The 24,602-nt window shown below is 43.4% G+C and overlaps 1 protein-coding gene across 3 annotated transcripts in view; it reads right to left on the bottom strand.

Moving 5' to 3' along the window:
- Window positions 1-11,282: 11,282 nt before the first annotated feature.
- ENTPD4 (ectonucleoside triphosphate diphosphohydrolase 4) overlaps window positions 11,283-24,602 on the bottom strand; it is a 39,709-nt gene continuing 26,389 nt past the window's right edge. For all 3 annotated transcript variants that reach the window (XM_025873829.2, XM_025873830.2, XM_073892599.1), the window contains 4 exons: window positions 21,151-21,475; window positions 19,286-19,371; window positions 18,180-18,341; window positions 11,283-16,601 (listed from right to left, as the gene is read on the bottom strand). In XM_025873829.2, coding sequence (XP_025729614.1) covers window positions 16,373-16,601; window positions 18,180-18,341; window positions 19,286-19,371; window positions 21,151-21,475 — 802 coding nt within the window. In that variant the 3' untranslated portion in view covers window positions 11,283-16,372. The remainder of the gene's footprint in view (window positions 16,602-18,179; window positions 18,342-19,285; window positions 19,372-21,150; window positions 21,476-24,602) is intronic.

The raw sequence follows: 24,602 nt of genomic DNA, 5'->3' as shown, positions 1-24,602 counted from the left end.
TTTGTTTGTTTGTTTAATTATTTATTAATAAAAGGAACACTCATGAGTACAACATCCAGCCAAAGATCTGGAGTATTATCAATGAATTACATTTACTTACATACCCCTCTCATATTGGGTGTGTAAGTAAATGTAATTCAGCTCTATACCTCCACAGAGGCAACCACTCTTCCTGAAGTCTGTATTTGTCAGTTTATAATTCTTGTTTTGCTTGTTAAATCTCTCTCTCTCTCTATCGTTTTGGTTGGTTTTGTGTTTCTCAATAGGGTATTCTACTGTATGCAATCTTCTGGAGCTTTCTTTTTTCGTTCGATTTTATGTTACTGAAATTCATCCTGTTGAGTGTAGTTGAAGTACATTCATTCTCACTGTAGTATAATATTCAATTATATGATTACACCACAATCCATTTTTCTAGCCTTTCAATGGGTCTGGATTGTTTCTAGTTGAATACAATGAAAAAACAGTGGTATCGGGAACACTCTCGTGCCTAACTCTAGTGTGTATAGAAACTAAACTGCCATTTCTGGGTCCTAGATTGTGGAAATATCAACTTTCTATGATAATATCAGGATGTTTACCAATTTCCTTCCCACCAGCAAGTTAGAAATGATTCACTTCTTCACCAAAATCTATCAGGCATCTTAAATTTTGCCATTTGAATGAGGATAGAATGGTATCTCATTGTGATCTTGATTTGCATTTCCCTGATTGCTAGTGAGGCTGAGTATTTCTCCATGTGTTTATTGGCAAGATGGGTTTTTCTCTGTGCCTATTCATTTTTCCCTTTGGGCTGTTGGGTCCATATTTTCTCTGAGCTGTTGGTCATTTTTGAGACATCCCATGTTCACGGATTAAGAGGATAATCTCATAAAGATGCTAATTCTCTCCAAGTTGCTCTGTAAATTTATTTCAACCCGGGTAAAAAATTCTTTTTTTTTTTTAAAGATTATTTATTTATTTGACACAGAGAAAGAGAACACAAGCTGCAGGCAGAGGGAGAAGCAGGCTCCCCACTGAGCAGGGAGCCCAGTGCAGGACTCGATCCCAGGACCTCAGGATCATGACCTGAGCCAAAGGCAGACACTTAACGCTTAGCCGACTGAGCCACCCAGGTGCCCTGGGTCAAAAATTCTACCAGGAATTTTACGGATCAAGAATAGTGCAGATACCTCTAAACAAAAAGAATGAAGTGAGAAGAATTGACTCACCAGATTTAAAGACGTACTGTAATGTAAGGTATATTTATTAAGGAATTGTGGTATTGGCATAGGGGTAGACAAATTGACAATAAAACAACAGAGAGCCTGAGAACAATCCCACTCATGTATAGATTTTTGGTTGGTGACAAGAGTCAAGGCAGATGACTGGGGTTGAGGAAACTATTGAATGAATGAAGCTGGAAAATGTAGTTATCTATATATATGGAAGAAATGGAATCAGATTCCCAGTTACCACCATACACAAAATCAATCCCAGGGTATTAATAACATAAATGTCAAAGTCAAAAGTAAAAAACTTTTATAAGACAGTAAAGGGGATTACCCTTCTAACCTTGGGGTGAGAAAGAATTTCCTAAACTAAAAACCAAAAGCAGAAACCACAAAAATAATTGATATATTTTATTGTGTTAAAATTAAGAACTTCTGTCCATCAAAATACAGCTTTAAGAAAGTGAGAAAGCAAGCTACAAACTAGAAGATATTTGTAACAAATATAGCCCCTAAATGTTAATATTAATAACTTTATTGTTTGATCTATTATACAAATATATAAAAATTGATAATATATTTTTGAAATCATTTAATAATAAATGAATTACCAGAAACTTGCTCATCTATTAACAATGTATCAAAGACAGCTTTGTAAGGTCTAAATAATACATTTAGACCTAACTCACTCCTTTTAATTACTGTAATATTTTGTAGCATGGAGGTTTCATGATTTATTCAGCCATTCATTCCACAGTGGATGAGCATTCAGATGATTCCATTTTTGCGATCACAAGCAATTCTGTGTTTAGGAGTGTTTGCTATGGAGACAGATTGCCTAGGTTGGAATCCTAGTTTCACCCTAGCTATGTGCTTTACCAAGCTGCTAGACTTAACTTTCATTCCTTACGTGAAATATGGGGATAGTAATAACTCTTGCTTTGTGGGATTGTTGTAGGGATTAAATGAGGTTATGCGCATAAGGAGGAGCGTAGAACCATGCCTGGCTACATCATGAAAGCTCAGGAATGTCAGCTATATATCCTGTAATGTAGACACATTTTAAAAAAGATTTATTCATTTATTTGAGAGAGAGAAAGAACGAGAGAGAGAGAGAATGTGCTTGCATGCATGTGCGCACACAGCGAGAGGAGCAGAGGGAGAGTTTTTTAAAAAATATTTTATTTATTTATTTGAGAGAGAGAGAGGGAGGGAGAGGGAGAGCACAGAGAGAGAAGTAGGCTCCCCACCGAGCAGGGAGCCCGATGTGGGGGCTCAATCCCAGGACCCAGAGATCATGACCTGAGCCAAAGGCAGATGCTTAACTGACTGAGCCACCCAGGAGCCCCTAAGTTATATTTTCTAATTCTCTTGCCAATGTATAGAAATGCAATTGCTCTTTGGATATTAAAACCTTGCTAGCTCTCTTATTAATTCTAACAAATAATCTTTTATTAGAATCCAGGTAGGCAAGCATATTATTTGTGAAAAATGATGTTTTGTTTCTTCGTTTCCAGTTCTTATAATTTTGTTCATTTACTTTGGCCTCATGAGCAGACCTGGTCATTCAGTAAGAGGCTGAATAGAGGTGGTTGTAGTAGGAAGCCTAATTTTGTTTCTGATTGTAGACAGAATGTGTAACTTTTCACCATTACAAATCAGGCTGACTGCAGGCTGGGGTACATAACCTTTAACAGGGTCAGGGAGCTCCCTTCTGTTCCTTGTTTGTCTGAAGATTTTATTATTACAGGTATGTTGAATCTTATCACATATATTTCCTGTACCTATTGATGTGATCTTTGCCTTTAATTAAGGTATTGGAATTACAGAAATACATTTCTCAGTTTTTCCTTTTCCTACTGTCTTTTTCTAGTTTTAGCATTAGGCTAGCCTCACGGAAGGAGTTGGGGAGTGTTCCCTCTATTTCATACAATCTGGAAAAGTTTGCATAAGACAGGAATTATCTGTTCTTTGAATACTGGTAGAATTTTCCTATAAAAGTACCTGGCCCAGTGAGAAGATTTCAAATTACTAATCCATTCTTTTATGAATGTAGGACTATTCAAATTCCTTATTTCTTCTTGAATCAGTTTTGGAAAAGTTATAATCGTATGGGATTTTGTTTGTTTCATCCAAGTTTTTAAACATAGTGGCATTAATATATTCATAATTTTCTCTTATCAATATCTGCTTTATTTGTAGTTATAGCTTTTATTCATAAAATTGTTTATTTGTGCCTTCTCTTTTTTTCTTGAACAATTTTGAGGAAAGTTTGTTCATTGTATCAGTCTTTTCAAAGCACGAACTTCTGGCTTTGCTGATCTATTTCTATGCTTACTGTTTGCTTTATCCTATTTTTTCATTGTTATCCTTTTTTCTACTTAGTTTATTAAATTTTACCATTTATGTCTTTCTAATGTATACGTTTTAAGGCTATAAATATTCTTCTTAAGCAGAACATTAGCCACGCGCTTGCAAGTTTTCAGATTTAGTATTTCATTAACGGTCAGTTCTAATAATTCTCTAATTCTCAGTATGGTTTCTTCTTTGGTACACAGATTGCTTAGAAATGTGTTTTAATTTTTCAAACATTAAGGGTTTAAAAACGATCTTTTGTCATTAATTTCTGACATAAAGATATTGTGGTCAGAAAACGTGGCCGGTGTGAAATAAGTTGCTGAAAATTTGCTAAGCTTAGATTTTGTAAATGTTCCATATGGGCTTGAAAAGTGTGTGTTCTATAAACATTCATGTATTAGGTTTGCTTGGCGTGTTATTCAAGTGTGGTAAACTGATTTTTGCTGCTTGATCTATCAATAACTAGAAGTGTTAAAACCTACTGCCATGGTGAATTTGTCCATTTCTCACACTGGATTTCCTACATTTGTCCGATTAACCATGTCATCTCAAGAACCATTTCTTTCTAGAAGATGCTTAATAAATGACCCCCCACTGTTGTGGGTTAAGTTCTGTCCCCCGAAAAGATATGATAAGGTCCTAACACCAGGACCTGTGAACCCGACCTCGTTTGGAAATCAGGATCGGCAGATGGGATGGACTTAAAATGAGGTTGTACTGGATTAGGGTAGGCCCTAAACGATAAGTGTCCTTGTAAGGAGAGATCTGAAGACACAGAAGAGACCCAGAGAAAAAGGATGTGAAGATGAGGGCAGGGCTGGAGCGATGCTGTCACAGCCAAGGGCGCCGAGGGTGTCAGGCAACCACTGGGAAGAGGTGAGGAGGGACCCTTCTCTAGAGCCTTGGTGGGGAGGGTGGGCTTTCAGCCTCCAGAACCATGAGAGTAAATTTCTGTTGTTTTAGGGCACCCAATTTTGTGGTGATTTGTTGGGGCAGCCACTGGAATCTAATGTACCTGCTATTCCAGTGGGCTGACCTGAAGTGAATTTCTTGCTAGCCGGCCGCTCACACCTCACTGCCATGGCTTGGAGTCCTCTGTGTGGGAGTCGAGGGATGAGTCTGTCATGCTCAAGCTCAGCTCTCCAGGTCTTCTCAGGCCAACCTCTGCTCTGGTGAGCAAGCAGTGCGAACACCCAGTGTTATCCCCGGGAGCTACCTGGTCTTCCCCACTAACATGAGTACTTCTAGTTTGGGATTATGTTGCAAAGGACACATTGCTTCTTCAGTAGGGCAATTTGGGTTCTCACGGGGAGCAAGAGAGCGCGGGACTTAGAGCAGCCACTAGGTGGCGACATTTCTTCCCACAGCTGGTCCGCACGCAGACTCAGTCCTTGACCAGGGGCTGCCCGGCACCTGCCACTCAGGCCCCCGGTCCGGCTCTCAGGGGAAACTATCCAGACAGGAGGGCCGAAGCTGCACCTGGAAACTTATATCCAAGAAAAAGGGTGGATCTGATACTTGATTGGTGACTGATTTGATGGAGAGAGAGCGTGATAAGAAATCATCTAGAATGTTTCCAGGTTTCTGGTCTGAGTTACCAGCTGGTGCATAGAGAGAGGAGGTATGGGGGGAGGAGGGGTTCATATTTGGACATGAGTTTCAGGATCCTGTGGGACACCTAAGTAACGTCTGGTAGGAAACAGAAATCAGGGTCGGTAACTCCCAAGAGGAGTCTGGAAGGAAATGAAAGGCAGAGGGTGGGATCTTGGAGGCAGGATGCATTTTCTTAAAATTAGCCCCAGCATAGTGTAGGGTCTAGAGTAGGGGCTGGAAAACTGCCCGTGGGAAGAATTGGCCTACCACTGCTTTTTGTGAAGAAAAAAAAAAAAGTTTTATTGGAAGAAAGCTACACCCATTCATTTACATATGGTCTATGACACATTGCACACTATAAAAGCAGTGAAGTAAGTTTTGGCCAGAAGTCGTATGATCTGCAAAGCTAAAGTATTTACTAGCTGGCCCTTTGGTGAAAACTTTTGCTGACTCCTGGTCTAGAGCAGCACTTCTCCACCTTCACTGTGTATTACAAATGACCTGCAGACCTTGTAAAATGAAGAATCTGGTTCAGAAGGTCTGAGACCAGCCTTCTACCAGGCTTCTGTGATTCTGATACCCCGGGTCTCGGGACCATGCTTTGAGAAGGGCCTAGAGCAGTGCTGTCCAATAGAAACGTAAGTGCACAAGTCACTTACATTTCTAGTTGTCCATATTAAAAAAGCAAAAATAGGTGGCAATCATCTGTTATTTAACTCAATATAACCAAAATATTATGTCTTATGTAACCAATATGAACAAATTGAGATATTTCACTTAATTTTGTGTGCTAAGTCTTTGAAGTCTGTTGTGTGTTTTGCACTTACAGCCCATCTCAATTGGGACTGGCCACATTTCATGTCTAGAGTAGACAGGGGCCAGGCTGCCAGATTCCCAATCCCAGCCCCCATCTTACTAGCTGTGTAGCTACGGGCAAGTTATGTAACCTCTCCATGTCAGTTTCTCCACCAATAAAATGAACATCATAAATGCACCTCCTCCTGATGTTGTCTTCAGGATCATGTAAATTAATGAAGTGTTTAACAGCCCGCCGGGCACATCGTAGACCACTATTACACAGTTGGGATGATTCTGTACAGGAAGCACTTTCTTTCCCCCCACAGTAAAGGAAGGAGTCTGAGCCCTGCTTCCTGCCTCACGCCCTGGGGGTAGAGGGTGGAGTTAAGCATATTCCTCAGTTCTCAGCCCACAGTTACCCCCTGCCATAAGGATCTTTTTTTCTTTCATTCCACAAATATTTATTGAGCCTTTACTGTGTATCAGATCCTGGGTCAGACACTAGGGATAGAACACTGAAATGAACACAGAAACCCTCTGTCCCCATGGATTACATTCTAGTAGAGAGCTTCACAATGAACATAATGAATGTAGAGTATGCTAGAAGGTGGCACCATGGGGGAAAAATGAAAGCAGAGTAAGGAGGATGGACAGTGCTGGGGAGAGGAAGAAGTATCAGTTTTAAGTAGGTGGCTGGCTGGGCCTTCTTGGGGCAGCAAGTCATTGACGGTCTCAAGGCCAATGACTCTGGAGCAGTGAGTCGAGGAGAGAAATGACAGGTGTCAGAGAGGTGTGCCCCTGGGGAAGCATACCCTGTATGCTCATAGGCCATTACAAAAAGTTTGGTTCTTCCTTTGAGTGTAATAGACAGCCACCTGGTCAGATGCTGCCGAACAAGAGTTATTACCCGAATGAAGTTTTTCAAGGCTGCCATGTTGAAGGGACAGGATGGGAGTGGGGTAACCAACCACCCCCGTTGGCCCTGAAACGAGGCTTTACTGGGACGTGAGGCTCTCAGTACTACCACCAGGAAAGACCTGTGCAAACACATGTGGTTGGTCAGCTGAAAACCGAGACCAGTTTTATCCTTTGTCCTCCTTCCATAACCAATCAAGTGTCCTCAAAACATCCATTTTAACGTTTGAGAGACACCAATAGGCGTACATTGCGTACCCTCATGACACAGTGTTGTGGGCCATAGTGCCATAAATGGCATTATGCTATCAGCCTTGTTTCTTTGTTAAGTGTTCAACACTATTTTTAAGATCCACCCATGCTGTTGTACTGACCTCTAGGTCATTGTTTTTAACAGCTGCTTAGTAGTCTATTCTAGGCACCTGCCCCTGACTGATCCAAGACCGTGCTTGCCTCCAGCAACGGCAGCTTGAGTAACACAGTGGAAACCATCGTTCTGCAGCCGCCCTATGGCCCCCAGTAGACATTTCTCCAGGAAGCACTGGCACTTGGACATACGCACAGCCAAGTTTTCAAGCGTCTCCAGAGGGGCGCCTGGGTGGCTCAGTTGTTGAGCGTCTGCCTTGGGCTCAGGTCATGATCCCAGGGTCCTGGGATCGGGCCCTGCATCGGGCTCCCTGCTCGGCAGGAAGCCTGCTTCTCCTTCTTCCACTCCCCCTGCTTGTGGTCCCTCTCTCGTTGTGTCTGTCAAATAAATAAATAAAATCTTAAAAAAAAAAAAAATGAAGTGCCTCCAGCTTGATATCTAGAGTGCCTGTAGTTTACCCCACGACCAGCAATACAGAAGTTACTGTCCTCACATCACTGCTGACCCTTAAAGTTTGGCATTCGAGGGACTCTTCATTTTCATTTGCATTTCTCTGGCTTCCTCACTGATCTCTTGTTAACCATTTGGGCCTGCCCTTCTGTGAACCACCTATTAAGACCCATAGCCCATTTTTCTTCCGACTTCCTTTTTCTTGTTGACTTGCAAGAAACCTTGTACATATATATTAATCCCTTGTCCATTGTAGTCACTGCAAATACCTTCTTGGTCTGCCATCTGTTAGCTTTGACTATGGTGGCTGAACAGAAATCCTTACTTCTGGAGTTTCTTTTTTTCTTTTTTTATTATTTTTAAGATTTTATTCATTTGAGAGAGACAGAGCACAAGCAGGGGGAGAGGCAGAGAGAGGGAGAAGCAGACTCCCCACTGAGCTGGGAGCTGGACATGGGGCTTGATCCCAGGACCTGGAGATCATGACTGGAGCCGAAGGCAGACACTTGACCATCTGAGCCACCCAGGTGCACACTTTCTTTTTTTTAAGATTTTTATTTGAGAGAGTGAGAGCTTTAGAGGGAGAGCACGAGCAGGGGAGGGGCAGAGGCAGAGGGAGAAGCAGGCTCCCCGCTGAGCAGGGAACCCCCCCCAACGTGGGGCTCGATCCCAGGACCCTGGGATCATGACCTGAGCCAAAGGCAGATGCTTAACCGACTGAGCCACCCCGGGGCCCCTCTTCTGGTATTTCCCTATTCATCCTTTCTCCCTTACATTTGGTGCTTTATGAGGTGTGTGTGTGGGGGGGTGTTAAAAAGCGACTGACTTTTAAGGATAATTTAGAGTAAAAAAAATTCTGAAGTTATGCTTAGAATAAGATCAATATACAGAAATCATTTCCTCTAAGTTGGCTTTGGGAAACATCCATCTTACTTTATCCCTACTCATTTCTACCTGATTCTGGGGTTTCTTTCTCCTTTTTGTCAGGACTGAGTGGGTTAAGAAGAAAGGAAGCCACTTGAAGTAGCTTTGATTTTCCTAAGTTTTTCTAAACAGAGCTCTAAGATGCACCGCTCCCTGAGTGAACTCCACGGTGGGAGGAGGAAGCCGGGGGACTGCTGAGGGCCCTGGAGCCCCATGTCCCCCTGCCCATCACGCCACGGGCGGTGCTAAAACGGCACAAAGCTCGGAAATCCTGAAAGAGGAAAGCTGACGGAGCATGAGAGATGTGTAAAGAGAACTGCTTCGTAAACCCTAGGGACCTAAAGTGGTGACGTGACAAAGAAACCAGATTTTGATTAGAACAAATATTTAGGAAGAACTATATGCTACAAAGTCTTTCTTCGTCGGCTTAGTTATGAATATAAAAATACGGGGAGCAAGCACATCATGACCCACGTGCAGGGAGCTTCAGGGCGGACAGACACGCTGACGGACCCCAGGGCCACCGAAGGCTGAAAGTGATCTAAGCATGTAACTTGAACAGAATGGAGACAGGCCAGGAAATTCCAGAAAATCCTCTTGTGCTGCTCATGACCGGAATAAACAACTTCACAAGGCTAGGTAGAACCCATTAAATATTTACGTTTCTCAGTCTTTTTGAATCTCAGATCTAAGTAATAAAAAAAGCTTATGCCGGGTGGAAAAGCTGCAATTTTAGGAGAAAGTACGGGCAGTGGTTCCTGGAGTTGAAGCTGTGAAATCACAGGCAAAAAGAGCATGATTCATCTTTCCAAAATTGCCCACTTCAAGCCTTGATTACCACAGAGGCCAAAAAAAGGCAAAAGGTGGTATCAAAACTACCAATTAAAAGCCCGTGAGAACAGCGAGACAAGCCAGCCTGGGTACTTTCTAGAAATAATGCAGTGAAAGTTAGTCCCACACCGGGAATGAGGCGGGCACTGTGTCTTCTGATCACCTGGCCACAGACCAACTAACTCTTCCTCCTTCTCCTTTTTTCAGGAGAAAAAAAAAGTGTCCTTTCCCCTCCATTTAGTTGAGTTTATGTATTTAGACAAGACGCCTGTCTTTTGTGACCATCACCATTATGTTCTGTGAGGAGCCTTCGGTATTTTTCTCAGGGCAGAAATCCTTCTGAAGGCTGGGTTTTCTTGTTTAGGCTTACTTGGGTCTCTTAACACACAACAGGCTGTTGACAGAAACGGTTAAGTGGCCGTGAAGTCTGGAGCCCAAAGGTAATTCACTGCCAAACAGGATCAAGGGTGAAGGGCAAAGGTAGGAGGCCAGAGCGGCCCCCGTCTGGGCTGTCGCAGGGTTTAGTCCACCTTAATGGACGCATTCAGAGACGGAGGCAATGCTGCACCGGGCAGGAGAAACCAACAGCTTGTTAAGAACAAATGAAAATGCCTTGACAGGTCACCTCTCCTTTTGTTACGAGGAGGTGAGATGGCCCGCAGAGGCCATCGGGCTCCCAGACAAGGTGGGGCTGGGAGGACACCTCAAGGTATTTGGTTTCACGCAGACGCGGATGCTCCAGGCAAACGGCCCAATCTGCCATGTAGGCCTTTGGGATAAAAGGACACTCCTTTGTCCTCTGGTGACCTTTCCGTAAGAAGACGTCTGACTCTGATAGAGATGACGTTCACGTCTCTGCTCCCAGACCAGTGTGAGTGCCAAAACCTGTGCAAACCATTAGCATTTCAGGATCTCAAAAAAAAGAAAAAAAAAGAAAAAAAAAAGAGCCACTGGTGCATTCCAGATTCACGGGACAAATGGAAATAGATAACAAACAAACAGAAATCCCAAACCACTGCCTTTCGGCCCTGGTAACATGCGCAGCCGTCAGAAACAGGTACTTACTTCTCTTTAATCAAGTGGAGTAAAATTTAGACATCTTTAGATGCCTTACATATTTCATGTATTGACCCTTAGGCCCAAAGACCTACATTTACCGCCCTACCTCAGAAATTATTTAAGTCTGTTCTCTTTCAACATTGTCATGCCCTTGCTCCTGCCTTCCAAGCCCCGTGCCTCTGTGCTCACCCCACTCTCCCATTTTGCTCTGCTCGTCCCTCACCCCTTCTCGGACATCTTTCTTAGGCTCTTCTTTTTGTTGTTAACAGCTGGCCCCTTCCCTCTCCATCTGTCTCTATCCTCTGTTTTTTGGGTTATGTCTCAGGCTCACCTCGCCCCTGCCCCAGGGAAAACCTCTATTTTCTATATTCTCAAGTAGCTGAAAGAAAAGTTGTCATTTCTAATAGTTACTAGTAACAATAGTGAGATTCACATTTCTCTGGAAATAAGCCAATGACTTTAAGCCTAGATCTAACTGCAGAATCATGTAATATAAAGTTAGCATTGTAATAGCTACTTATAAGAAAAAACGTGTAAAAGTTGGTTAATTTCCATTTTCTGGGCTATATTCCATAGTTCACAGGTATTTTCAAATGATAACTCTATCAACAGTTGTCTCAGAATGGCTGTTATTGTTGATGCATGGGTGGATACTACACCTCGGTAAATATTTCTCCCTGGGAAATGCTTGGCTTTTGTGCCGCAGAACACAGAGAACCCTCCCTCCAGACAACAGGGCTTCCTTATACGCACACAAATACAGCAAATGCGGAGTGTGCAGTCAGATTCAGACGATTTATTGTACTGAATTTAGATTCAAGTTCAACTAAACATTCTAACAGGTAACAAGATTCGAACAGCAGAGAAAAATCTATTTCAGTCATAAGAAAGCAAGCTCACAAAGAGTCTATGGGCGAGCGGATGAGCTTTCATTTTATTGGCTCTCGACACCCATCTGTGTGTAAGTGTGGTAACATGAAGCGGCAGAACATGGAAAATGATATGACACCACAATACCCCAAAGATGATTATTCTTACTTTGAATGGTAAACATCATTTAAATAATAATTTAAAAAAACATTTAAAAGATCCAGTTTTTGTAATTCCTAACTGTAAAATATCATCTCAGTAACAGAACAAAGAATTCTCCTGGGTTGGTCATATCATTCATTACTGAACAGGAAAATCAGTATCATAAAAAATGAAACATGGAAGTAGAAATAAATAACAAAATAATTTACGTGTAGGTAGTTTTGCTGCATTGCACATAACCACACAAAATCCTAAAGCTGATTTTTTTAAGTTTAGAAAACACATTTGCCTTTTTTTCGAGCTTCCTGCTAAGTGATGCATGCTTCTTCTAAAGAAAACTATGTGGGCCTGATCTTTAAAACTTAAGTATCTGTCAATCTAGATCTTGCCTGAGTGCACAGGTGTGGACAATGGGTGGCGAACAAGCGACCTTCCCAGGCTCTGGGGGGTGGGGGAGCGGGGTGCAGGGGGGGCCAGGCCTAGCAGCAGGCAGCTTCTCCAGCTTACCCCCAGGCCTAATGCCAGTAGTTTAGGGTGGAAATATGCAAAAAGCACTGGTACAAAATGGGTGTGTTTGTACTCAAACTGTGATGTCTCTCAGTGGACTCTAAAATCTTCACTCGAGTCCTTGGGGGGTTTAGCAAGAAGTATCACACAGCACGAGGATGGGGGAACAGTGTTGCCTGTAGCACTTCTAGCAAGGCTCAACAGAGAGTGTTTTTCTTCCACAAGGCTCTTTTTTCAATGACAGCCTAGCTGGATATAGTATCCTTGGCTGCATATTTCTCTCGTTTAGTGCTCTGAATATATCATGCCAGTCCTTTCTGGCCTGCCAGGTCTCTGTGGATAGGTCTGCTGCCAGTCTAATGTTTCTACCATTGTAGGTTACAGATCTCTTGTACCGAGCTTTCAGGATTTTCTCTTTGTCTCTGAGACTCGTAAGATTGACTATTAGATGTCGGGGTGTAGACCTATTTTTATCGATTTTGAGAGGGGTTCTCTGTGCCTCCTGGATTTTGATGCCTGTTTCCTTCCCCAAATTAGCGAAGTTCTCTGCTATAATTTGCTCCAATATACCTTCTGCCCCTCTCTTCTTCTTCTGGGATCCCAATTATTCTAATGTTTCATCTTATGGTATCACTTATCTCTCGAATTCTGCCCTCGTGATCCAGTAGTTATCTTTTTCTCAGCTTCTTTATTTTCCATCATTTGGTCTTCTATATCACTAATTCTCTCTTCTGCCTCCTTTAACCTAGCAGTTAGAGCCTCCATTTTTGATTGCACCTCATTAATAGCCTTCTTGATTTCGACTTGGTTAGATTTTAGTTCTTTTATTTCTCCAGAAAGGGTTTCTCTAATAACTTCCATGTTTTCAAGCCCAGCTAGTATCTTTAAAATTATCATTCTGAACTCTAGGTCCGACATCTTACTAATGTCCATATTGAGTAGGTCCCTGGCAGTCGGTACTGCCTCTTGTTCTTTTTGTTGAGGTGATTTTTTCTGTGTTGTCATTTTGTCGAGAGGAGAATAGATGAATGAGAGAACAAAATGCTAACAGGTTAACAATGTCCCAGAAAATATACACTCAACAAATCAGAAAAGACCTTCCAGAAAGTGGTCGCTTCTCTGTTCAGAGAGTTGTTGCTATTCCTTTCTTCGATCTCCTGTTGAGTTCGTAGGTGTTCAGAATGGTTTGATCCATAACCAGCTGAATTCCTGGGACCAGACAAAATCCAGGTCTCCTACTCCTCTGCCATCTTGCTCCACCCCCTCTTCCACAAGGCTCTTAGCAAGTTTCCACCGGTCCAATCTCTTTTGCTTCCTATTTTCCAAGCATTCCCAGTTCCCTGCCTTCTTGGCCAGCCCTTAATTGATATGAATTCTTCTCCTGAATTAAGCTCCTCCCATGCTTGCCTCGCAGCCTGGCCCTCCACAGCATCAGAAAGAGCCACATGCGAACCTCTTGAGACCACAGGCCTCTCAGCACCACACGATGGGCCCTCCCGAACAGCACTTTTTAAATCTGTCGGGGAGGACATGTTTGCTGGCTTAGGAGAAAACGGATCTTGAAAATAAAGGGAAAGATGAAGTGGAATTCTGGTGCATACTCAAATTATTTTAAGATTGAAGTTTGGTCTCTTCTCTTGCCTGTCTTTCCAGGCCCACAAATGGTAACTAGCGTCCTGAATTAAGAGAATGCCAATGCATATTCTTTCTTGAATGGGGTTGTCCGTGCAGGGGTCAGCGAACGTCTTAACGGGACGTTTGTCCATAAAGGGACATTTAGTAAGTATTTTAGGCTCTACAGGTCACCTACAGTCTCTGTTGCATGTTCTTCCCTTTTTTTCTTTACTAACCCTTTCAGAATTGAAAAACCACTCGCAGCTCAAGAGTCTTCTAGGTTTTCCCTGTGGCCAATAGTTTGCCAAGGAGTTCTTTGGCAGGGGAACATGGGCACTTAACTATGTAAAGTATAAGGCTGTTTGGGCCTCGGAACCCTGATTTGGGATTTCTTTTGGACAGTGAGGTAGGTCCTTGCCCAGGGATCCTTAGACCAGGCGTAAAGCAGAACTCCTATTTGTTTCCATTCTGCTCCCCAGACGGTACAGACCTGGACCAAATTGGCACCGTTTACGTAAAAGGTGGCTACTTATGGTAGGAAGTCTTAATTAAGGCCCATTTAAATTTGGGCCTACGCTGGCTAACACTTGCCTTGTTTTAAAGGCAAAATCACATACTCCAGGTGTCTGAAGAGTTTCATTTCCAGGTTACTTACTACTCCCAATGGTTGGCGGTAGAAAAGCTCAAGTGTAAACACATTTCCTCTTCACCACCGATGCTCCCCACAGTCCACAGAACAGGCCCTGTCTGAGGATTCAAGGGGAAGCACGCCAGCTCACTCTACTCCAGGGGTATCTACAACACTGCCCATGTGTGGCTGGGTCTTGATAAGGAGCAGCGTTTACCAGGGACCAAGCACTTTTAAGAGCTGGAGACCAGCGTTTCAGAATCTGGGTCTTCCACAGGGACATTTACCTCCCTCCTCCCTGACAGAAGAGGCTGTACCACCACCGAGCTCCTCCAACCTTCTGGATAGCTGAGAGACAAAGATTCTACCAATAACTTTCTCACTGTTAGAATATTCACTTTGAAGAGCAGAGTAAGAGAATCTGCATTTCTTTTATATATTTGTGATCTTTTCAAGTCATCACTATACATATGATATATGCCCTGTTTTAAATAGTTAATAAACATAAATAAAATCCAATTTTTTAAAGTTGAATAAGGGCTTCGGGATCTGAATCCTTTCTTTAATGAATACTGTCTGGAGAAGCAGCTGTTGGTTCTCAAAATACACATTTGCTACCAACCAGACGAATTTAACTGTTCTGGGATTAAGAAATAGCATGCATGTACACACACACTCACAAAAAGAACTTCACCTAAAAAAAACTAGCTATGAGAATTCCCAAAGCCTCTAAACTAAATGAATAGGTGAAAAACAACCAATCTCACATAAGCCAATCCAGTTGCTCTCTTCAGGTTTCTGTTTAGAATGTTGAACTCGTTTTCTCAAACTGTGAGTTTATTTCTTGTATTCAAGTCAGGCCCTTCTCTTAGTCAGGATTTACAGTGGCATTACCACCACAGCCTCAACTGTGACTGTAATAAAGACAACCGGTCAAGCTAAGCATGGGGTCTCCAAGATAAAACTGCTGCGACCATTTTTCATTAAGGACGGGAACACCAACTTGAAATTGGAAGAAACTGGAGCACATGAAACCAGCAAAAATGTACCACTAAGAAATGCTGACGTGCGTGTCAGCAGGCACTAGCTCCAGTTCTCATGACCTTGAAACCAGTGAAACTTGATGAATTTTCCAACTCAAGGACATAATATTCTAGGGCTGCTGAAAGGTAGGACTGAGAAAGTCATTACCTGTGGTCAGGAAAGAATGGTAATGGGGATTTTTCTACATAAAAAGAAATGAAACAAATTCTGAAGTGTGTGTTTTTAAAAGAAAGAGCACGGCATTCTCTCATCCTCTTTATCATTTCTCTCTCTCTCTCACACACACACACTCACACACATTCTATTCTCTCACATATTTTCTCTCTCACACATTCTCACACATACACAAAAACATTTCAGTTTCTCTCACATTCTCTCTCACATTCTCTCACACACACATTCTCTCTCTCACACACTCACACACACACACACACACACACTGCTGTAGTCATTATTTCACATCTTCCAGGATTATCAATTTTAAAAATAGTTACCTCCTGGTTCCTATATTTCTATCTCAGGTATAAATGGTTTTGATTTTTTAAGCCTACAAAGAAAACATATAGTGACAGATCTGAACAAGAACTAAAAACCACACATCACCCTGTGTAGGTCAGAGCTTTTGAGCTAAACAAAAAGAGGACTATGATTCAGTCAGTCAGGTTCTGGTTCTGAGAAAGCATCACTCTCAGTGCTACCTCCTCTGATGGAAAACAGCTTTGCCATTCCCTCCAGTATAAAAGTGCATCTGTTTAAAATTTAACATACCTCAAAGAAAAACAGAAAGTCTTAGGTAGCCATCCTACGCAGCAAGAATGAAGTGATTTTCCCTTTTCCCTGCTCAACTTAAAGCTATATGCAAAACGGCTAAACGCAGTACTTCTGGGACAGCAGAGCTTACAAACAATGGATTTTGTTTTTGTTTCAAGGAACAAAAATTGGGAAAGGAAAAACAAAACCAAATGAGAATAAAGAGGAGAAACCCTGAGGCAAAAAATGGCTTTTCCTTCAGAAAGTCTCGCTGGGCTCTCGAATTCCCGTTCACAAGGTACCGGCAATCTTCTGGGACGGAAGGCCTTCCTCCAGCCAGAGGGTGGCAGTCGAAGCGCTGCGCGGTGTGCGCCTGTGAATGCGCCGGAGCCGCAGCAGGTACAGGAGGATGGAGAGCACGACCACCAGGAAGCAGCCTGAGAACAGGTAGTGATTGTAGACAAAGGAGAAGCCCCGCCAGTGAGTGTGACTGGCCCGGAAGGTCTCCTGCTGGATATCTCTGCTCGCACGGAAACAAAAGCAAACACCACAGGTTAAGTAAGAACGGGACTCATCAGGCAAGCCACGCGGTGGAAAAGTGCGCAGCGTATGGGAACTGCGCGCAGGCTATGGGAAGAGCGCGCAGGCTATGGGAACAGTGCGCAGCGTATGGGAACAGCGTGCAGGCTATGGGAAGAGCGCGCAGGGTATGGGAACAGTGCGCAGCGTATGGGAACAGCGTGCAGCATTATGGGAAGAGCGCGCAGGGTATGGGAACAGCGTGCAGGCTATGGGAAGAGCGCGCAGGGTATGGGAACAGCGTGCAGGCTATGGGGAAAATGTGCAAGGATATGGGCCGGAGGGAGCTGGCTTAGGACTCGGCGCTGCAGACAAAAACTGTCATCTCGGTCTCTGAGACTCAGTTTCCTCACCTCTAAAATGTAGGCTAATGTGGCCTAACAGGGTGGTTGTAAGTAGTAACAAGAGAACACATGAAAGTGCATTTGTAAGTCTGTGGCAGTTACCATTATTGTCATTCGGTAAACAAAAATCAGAGAAATGTAAAAGAACAGTGACAGTTTCACTAACACACAGAAGCCAATGTGCAACGAGAGCACCTGTCTGTGAGCCATAATACCCACTACTGGGACACGCTCAATTAGATGAAGGGAAAAAAAACCCCAAGAAGCGAATTCCTTGTTTATCAGTGGCCCAGGGTTCTTACATGGGGACAGCGGGCAGCCAGTCTGTGAACGTGAACGGGGAAATGTCCATCTTTACTTGCCAGTCTCTGACTGGCATTCCCACTGACCATGAATGCGGACAGCAAAGAACCGCAGTGTCAGCAGTACTTGTGACTGACTGTGGGGAAGCTTGAAGATCTTTTATATCACACTGTGGTGGTTTGCAGATGCCTCAAAATACCGACACATATCCCTATACTGAAATCACAGCAAGTAGTAGCGCTGCTGCCTGACTGGTTATTTCATGTGTGAACAAAAATATGTCACAGGCCTGTGTTCTGTAATAATTTTTTTTTAAAGATTTTATTTATTTGAGAGAGAGAGAATGAGAGATAGAGAGCACGAGAGGGAAGAGGGTCAGAGGGAGAAGCAGACTCTCTGCTGAGCAGGGAGCCCGACGTGGGACTTGATTCCGGGACTCCAGGATCATGACCTGAGCCGAAGGCAGTCGCTTAACCAACTGAGCCACCCAGGCGCCCCTATTCTGTAATATTTTGATAAATGTATTTCAATACGGGGGTTTCCTCTGTACCCTATGGTATTTATTTTATACCTTAAGAACAGTATTTTGAGGAGGAGTCCAAAGCCATAAAGGTGAAGAACCAGAAACAGCCCTTCTGTGCAGGGGTTAGGGAAAGATGCTTGAGATTAATCAAAAGCTTTTGTGCTACACAGGATGGGATGGGTGGGGTGGGAAGGAAGCATGGGTGGGGAAGACCAAAGTCAAACTTTGGTCTACAGTCCTGTCCACGCCCAGCACGCACCCCAAACACCCGCAAACCATAGCTGCCGTGCTGTATCACAATGCAGAAAAGCCTATTTTGTTTTTCTTGTTACCAAATCCATAGCCATACCTTAAGGGTAAAAAACGGGTCCTGTAAAGGATTGCTCCGAGCGTCCACTGAACCTCCTTGTCATAAACTTGTAAGGCTGTCTTTAAATTTTTATAGTTGACAGGAAACGAAAAGCCCCTATGAAACACCTCGAACATCCAGGCCGATTTGAAGCACTGATACCTATGAACACCAAGCATAAACGTAAGTGGGATTCATTTACTTGTCAAAATGAACCATACACTGAGATGTCCTTCCCCCGCGACCACGGTGGGTGCACAGGCCGGCACTTTGGGCAGCCAAACAACCCTATACACTTCCAGTTGGTCGACTTGGTTTGTGCCCCTTGTCCCATAATCCGAAACAGTTCACCTGCCAAAATCGGTTAGCGCATGAAACTTGGTCTCGGTATGATTTCATACCTTGCTATGACAGATTTTTTTCCTCAGGCATTCCATCATTTACTGTCTGATAAATACTGAGCAAGTCCCAACTTCTTTGGACCTCAGTTTTTTAAATTATAAAATGAGAAAGCAGAAGGGTCCTTTTCAGCTTTGATATTCTATGATTCTAAATATTTATCAGAAGCTTTGCAAAGTAAATATTTATCAGAGGCTTACTTATTGCAAAGTGCTGAGCTAAGTTAGTAATGAGATATAATAGCAAATAATAAGATAGCCCATGTACTTAAATGACTTATAATGACGGGATTTTAAAAAAGCAACAAAGAATTACGAAGTAAGGCAGAATCTGATAAATGCCACTAGGGAAACATAATGTGTGCTCTGGAGACCGAGAGAGGGATGGAGTCTGCTTGAATGGGCAAGAGGGAGACTCGAAAGGGACAGCGTCTGACCTGACTCTGAGGTCTGGCCAGGACTTCAACAAGCAGGGGATGAACAAGGGAACTCCAGGTGGAAGGAAAAGCAAAACTGAATAAAAAACTGTCAGCTATGTTTGGACACAAGTATCTGTTGTCCCGTCTAAAAGTAGCCCCAGGATAGAGGAGGAGAAACAGTGATCGATGAGGATGTGAAAGCAGGTCGGGGCCAGGGTGTGGCAAGCCAGGTGCCAACACTGATGCACGGTTCTGTGAAACCGCATGGGCTCAGCCACCCACTGCTTACTTTAGCCTGTGGAGGTCAGCATGGGAGGCGTAGAGTCCTCGGTCAAAGCGTTCCCGCAAGATTGACCACTTTGTTGCACAATAATCCTAGAAGAAATTTCACCCCAAAGAAATCATTGGTTAAGGTTTAACGGTTTCTTCATTTTACAAACGGTTGACTAAATTCATATTCCTAACAAACAGATCCTTCCAATTAGGCAACACAAGCTTAACGTCTATGTGTAACGTGAAGACAGGATGTACAAGCTTCCAGCAAATAGTCACTGATTAGCAAAGACAGTGCTTGTTCTGTCTTAAAATGCTGCCAAAGTTATTGTTACAGAGAATTTCACTGCCCACAACCAACCTCTTCAAAATTGCTTACGTTTCCCCCTGCGTGACTGCCTGTGACAGGCAGAAACTTTCGGAAAAGTGAAGTGGTACTTCAGCTAGGTCCGAGGGGGTACCTAGATCTGTGGCTCCACAGTGCAAGGCCCTGGGAACACCAACATGACTACAAAAGGCCTGTCTTTCAGAGAAGGGCAAGAGGTGCCATCTTTTCCTGAAGTTATTTGTAATAATATTAATAGCTAACATTTATTGAGCACAAAGTGCCTTTTCTGAACAGAATACTTAAAGCCATTCCTTGACATGGCTAGGATTCCAACCTCTATTTCAAGGACGAAGAAACTGAGGGTCTGAGAGATGGTGAAATGTGCAGCAGGGAACACAGAACAGCACTCAGTCTGGGGTGAGAGGTGTGGACAGGCATTGAGGGCAGAGGAAACACTGTGAACAAGGAGGGAAGTAGGCTGGATGTTAGGGAAATGAAGTCCGCAGTGATGAGAGTGAGGGCGTGCGTGCTGGGTGGGGAGGGGACGCTCCTGGGTGGGGATGACATGTGGAAGCACTTGCAATTTATCCTGGTACAAAAGGAAGCCGCTGAAGACTATAAAAAGGAGAGGGGACTGCACTTGTGTCTTGGACAGAACTCTCTGCGAGTGGTGTGGGGAGTAGACGATGGAGGGAGACCAGAGGCAAGAAGACCAACTGGGAGGCTCCTACAGGTGACAGCCACAGGCCTCACTAGGGCACTGAGAGCAGGACGGAAAGTAGGGAGGGCTTTGAGAAATGGTCATGCATCAAGTAATGTGCTTGTTGACTGATTATAGGGCATGTGCAGCGAGGTGGGAATGAATGGCGGGGAGAAGTCTAGAACTCCTGAGTTTTGGGAGGTGGACTAGATGGTCGGGGATGCCATTAACCCAGACAACATCACAGAACGAGGGGAACAAAGGGAAAAAGGTGGGTTTGTTTTGGGACATGAAATCTCATAGGCAGGGGTCAGGACTGGACCCTTTTCTTGACAAGCAGTAGCAGCAACCCGTGAGCAAGGGTGAGACTGTCTAAGAGCCTGAACGTCCAAGGGCCAAAGATGGCTGTTGGGGATCACCCAGGGTTAAGGGGTATAAAGGTGGGGAACCCTTGAAAGAGCCTAAGCAACTCTCAGAAAGGCAGGGGCCAACAAGAGAACAGGGGTCCTGGCAGCTAAGGGACAGGAAGGCTGCCAGGAGTGTGACCAGATCATGGCTACATTATTACCCAGAAGTATACAAGTCTGTCATCTGGAAGCCACTTGTGATCAGAGCGGTTCATGGAGTGGTGGGCCGAGGTCCGCTCACTGTGGACTTCTGACTCCTGCTGGGACTACGTCTCTTGCTCAACCAAGGGAACAGGATCCCCAATATGCTGCACTACACCCTTCCATCCTCCACCTTCCCCATCTCTTGACCCGGGCCTTTCGATGTGCAGGACAGACATAAGCTGCCACTGTCTACACCAGTCTCTCAAAAGCATGCAGGGGAAGAGGGTTTCTTTGAAGGTTACCTTTGCAGCTTTAGTAAAAGTAGCAGCATTGTAATCCCCCCCCATTCGTAACACATCTTCAGTGCAATAGTAGAACTCCGAAAAGCCATAGAATTCGCTGTTCTGGAAGTGAATTGGGGGCTGGTAGATGCCATTGAGGGAGGTCTGTGTCTCATTTGTTTTATTCATGAAAGGCTGGATGGTCTCTCGACACAGGTCAAAGTCTCCTGTTCCCCGGAGGTACATGGTCTGTCCATTTTGCTGGATTTCATCTTTAATGTCTAGGGGTAAGCAGGGGTCCAGGTATGGAGTATCAGGAGCCAGACCGGTCTGTTTCCCCAGAAGCCTACAGGACAAAGAGAAACTTGATTTGAGACTGACAGAAAACCATGTTTTGAAGAAGCAGCTACAAGTCAGTGTTTCTTAAGACATTCTGTGGACCATGAGCTCTGTGAGGTGTTCTGTGGGAATGAAGAAGGGTTCTGGGATCATAAGGTTAGGGAAACAGGCTCTTGGGCCCCTCCTGGAGATTCACCATCCATCCACATGTGTGTAGGGCAGACACTGAAACAGGGTCCAGTGAGACAGCTACCCTGTCGGATGACCAGTGCTTTCCGTACCCTGGAATGTGGCCTGGTACTCTCAGCCCGAGCGTCTGTGGTTCCTACGCTCCTCTCGGTTTCAAGTTCACTGAAGGTGAATGCCCACCAGCTGTGTCATTTCCAATCTTGTTCTGCCACTAGAGCCTGTGGGTTTCAGTATACAGAGATGAAATGTGACCGCGGAAAGAAGTCACTGGCCCCATCTAAGCCAGGCTCCAAGCCTTAGATAAAGGCAAGGTGCTTGCTTGAAAACTGCTGTCAAATTCAGTATTAGCAAGGTTTAAAAAAATGGGGAAAATCAAGAAGAACTGGTATCAAATTGCTTCACAGATGTCTGTTAAGCCCTTGGTAGTCTTTAAAGAAGCCAGAATGACACTGAGATGAGCAGGTGCAGTGCGTGCCAGAGCTATGACGGGTGTAGCCTGAGAAAAGACCTCAATCCAGAGCAAAAGACTGGCACATGAATACTTAAGTTAAAACAAAATAAACCTGCTGTTTCATTCTATTTTTGATTCTCTGTTTTACCTGATTTTTAAAAATCGACTCTTGATCCCGATTGCTGCAGGTAAGAGAGTTTCTATTGTAATACAAGGTTCTGAGAAGTCCCATGGAAAAGAAATCTTAACTGTCCACTGAAATGCACTGTGCTTACAACTGACTTCCTGATGAAACGTCCCTGTGCTAAGACCTGTCATCCCACTGTATGTACTCACCACTTCTCACCGCTAAGCAACTGAGGAACAGAAAAGAGCTCACAACAATGGCGTCTATGTTAGTGTTTAATACCGTGACATCACATGGGCCTAAAAGGTGTTTAAATATTACTATCAGTCACTCAACTGACAAGTTGTCTATTCTGAAGATCAGGGCAACTCAACATGCACTTGAATGTAATAAATTAAGGTCTTTGCCATTAATTAAAAATGTCTTATTTTGAAAACTCAGTTGCTACTGATGGCAAAGAGATAACTATGCATTTCAAGGCTCAATTCATGACATATGTATAAAATGACGACTGTTTATAATTGTTACAAAAGTCCAAGATGGGGCACCTGAGTGGCTCAGTTAAGTGTCCGACTCCTCGTTTCAGTTCAGGTCATGATCTCAGGGTTGTGAGATCGAGCCCCACATCAGGCTCCACACTCTGGAGAGTCTGCTTGAGATTCTCTCCCTCTGCCCCTCCCCTGGCTCACACACACTCGCTCTCTCTAAAATAAATACATAAGTAATATCTTAAAAAAAAAAAGTCCAAGACTAGTCAAATGTCCTTCAACACTACTGTTTTTAGTTGCCCTACATCTAAATTAAGAAGGACCACTGAACTGTCATGCAAGTTTCTTGACATTAAAACCAATTAGTAAAAATTAGCATTGCAGGTGTTTCTCCAAAGTTCTAATTCAAACATCACTTATAAAATATTTCTATTTAAGACTATTATAAAAAATTATTATAACAAAACGTACTATAATATATACATTTAAAAGAAACGATGGGACTAACCAATCTCTTAACTAACGCCATTCAATTAATGTCTGGAGCAGAAAAAGAACAAGTTTTTTATTGCTCTTCCTATTCACATCTGTGAATTTCTGGAAAATGTGGTACTGAATGGCTCTGACTTGGTCCTTCTTAAAGTTCAGGCCTCCACAGGTTTATCAAGATTAAACTGATCAAGGAACATACTACCATTTATCTCTACGAATTGGGATTTTTTTCCCTCAAAACTGGTTATCAAAAAAAAAAAAAAACTAAACACAGTAATTAATAGGATATTTTATAAAACCCCAGATTTCAGATATTTTTATTCATCCAAACAGCTTTGCTTTTCTTATGGACCAATTTCAAATATAAAATTGCTATATACTTAAACTTATAAATTTAAACTGATTAAAGTGTTGCCTGGGTGGCTCAGTCCGTTAAGTGTCTGCCTTTGGCTCAGGTCATGATCCCAGGGTCCTGGATTGAGTCCTGTGTCAGGCTCCTTGCTCGGTGGGGAGCCTGCATCTCCCTCTGCCTTTGCCTGCCACTCCCCCTGCTTGTGCTCTCTGACAAATAAATAAATAAGATCTTAAAAAAAAATTAAAGTGCTGCTTTTGTTTTATATATTTTTTATAGCAAAATTTTTTATAAACTCAGTTTTTTGTTTTTGTTTTTCTTTTTTTTTATAAATCAGGGCAGTTTTATTTATGATGGCGAGGTACAAGACTCCACGCTTAGGTGCATGGGTGAGATAAGGACCGAGCCCAGGCCTTCTGCTTCTCTTTGGGATTCCTGGGGGCAAACTTCTCCTGCAGTGTCTTCCATATGCCTTTATTCATTTCCTTAACTCTTCCAAAGTGTCTGTGGACAGGATCAGCTTGTACTCGTCCATGGACAGGCCGCTGAAGCTCGCGTCGCTGGGATGAGGGTACTTGTGTTTGTAATAGTTTGAATGGAATTGGCTAAGCTCTCATACATCTAACCACAGGCCTCAGGCTCTGGAATCTGAGTACTCTCTCCCTCCTGAAAGGCCTGTGTTACCTGCTGCTGCAGGTTAAGTGCCCAAGTCCCAGCCCTGTTTGCTCTCATCCATTGGCAGTCCTCACAGAACTTAAGGAAATGCTGGTAGTGGCTGGTCGCCATTTGGGGCACCCCATAATCTCATTTTTAAAAGTTTCACTGCAAAAAATGCTTAAGATCACTAACTTAGACTTCTAGATCACTTCTTTTTCCTGAATGACTTCTTTCTCTATGGTCTTATCCACTAAATGACTGTACAGGCTGGTCTTATCCACTAAATGAACACACCAGAACATCACATAATTCACTTCCATCGTCAAAGACAATTTGATCATCACTTACTGCAGGCCTCCAGGACATCTGCAGTGGCCC

Source organism: Callorhinus ursinus, unplaced genomic scaffold (assembly GCF_003265705.2).
Source record: "Callorhinus ursinus isolate GAN/ISIS: 27379988/994484 unplaced genomic scaffold, GSC_fseal_2.0 scaffold4, whole genome shotgun sequence".
Classification (NCBI taxonomy): Eukaryota; Metazoa; Chordata; class Mammalia; order Carnivora; family Otariidae; genus Callorhinus; species Callorhinus ursinus.
The sequence above is the reverse complement of the archived record's forward strand: the minus strand, read 5'-3'. Positions and strand labels throughout refer to the sequence as shown.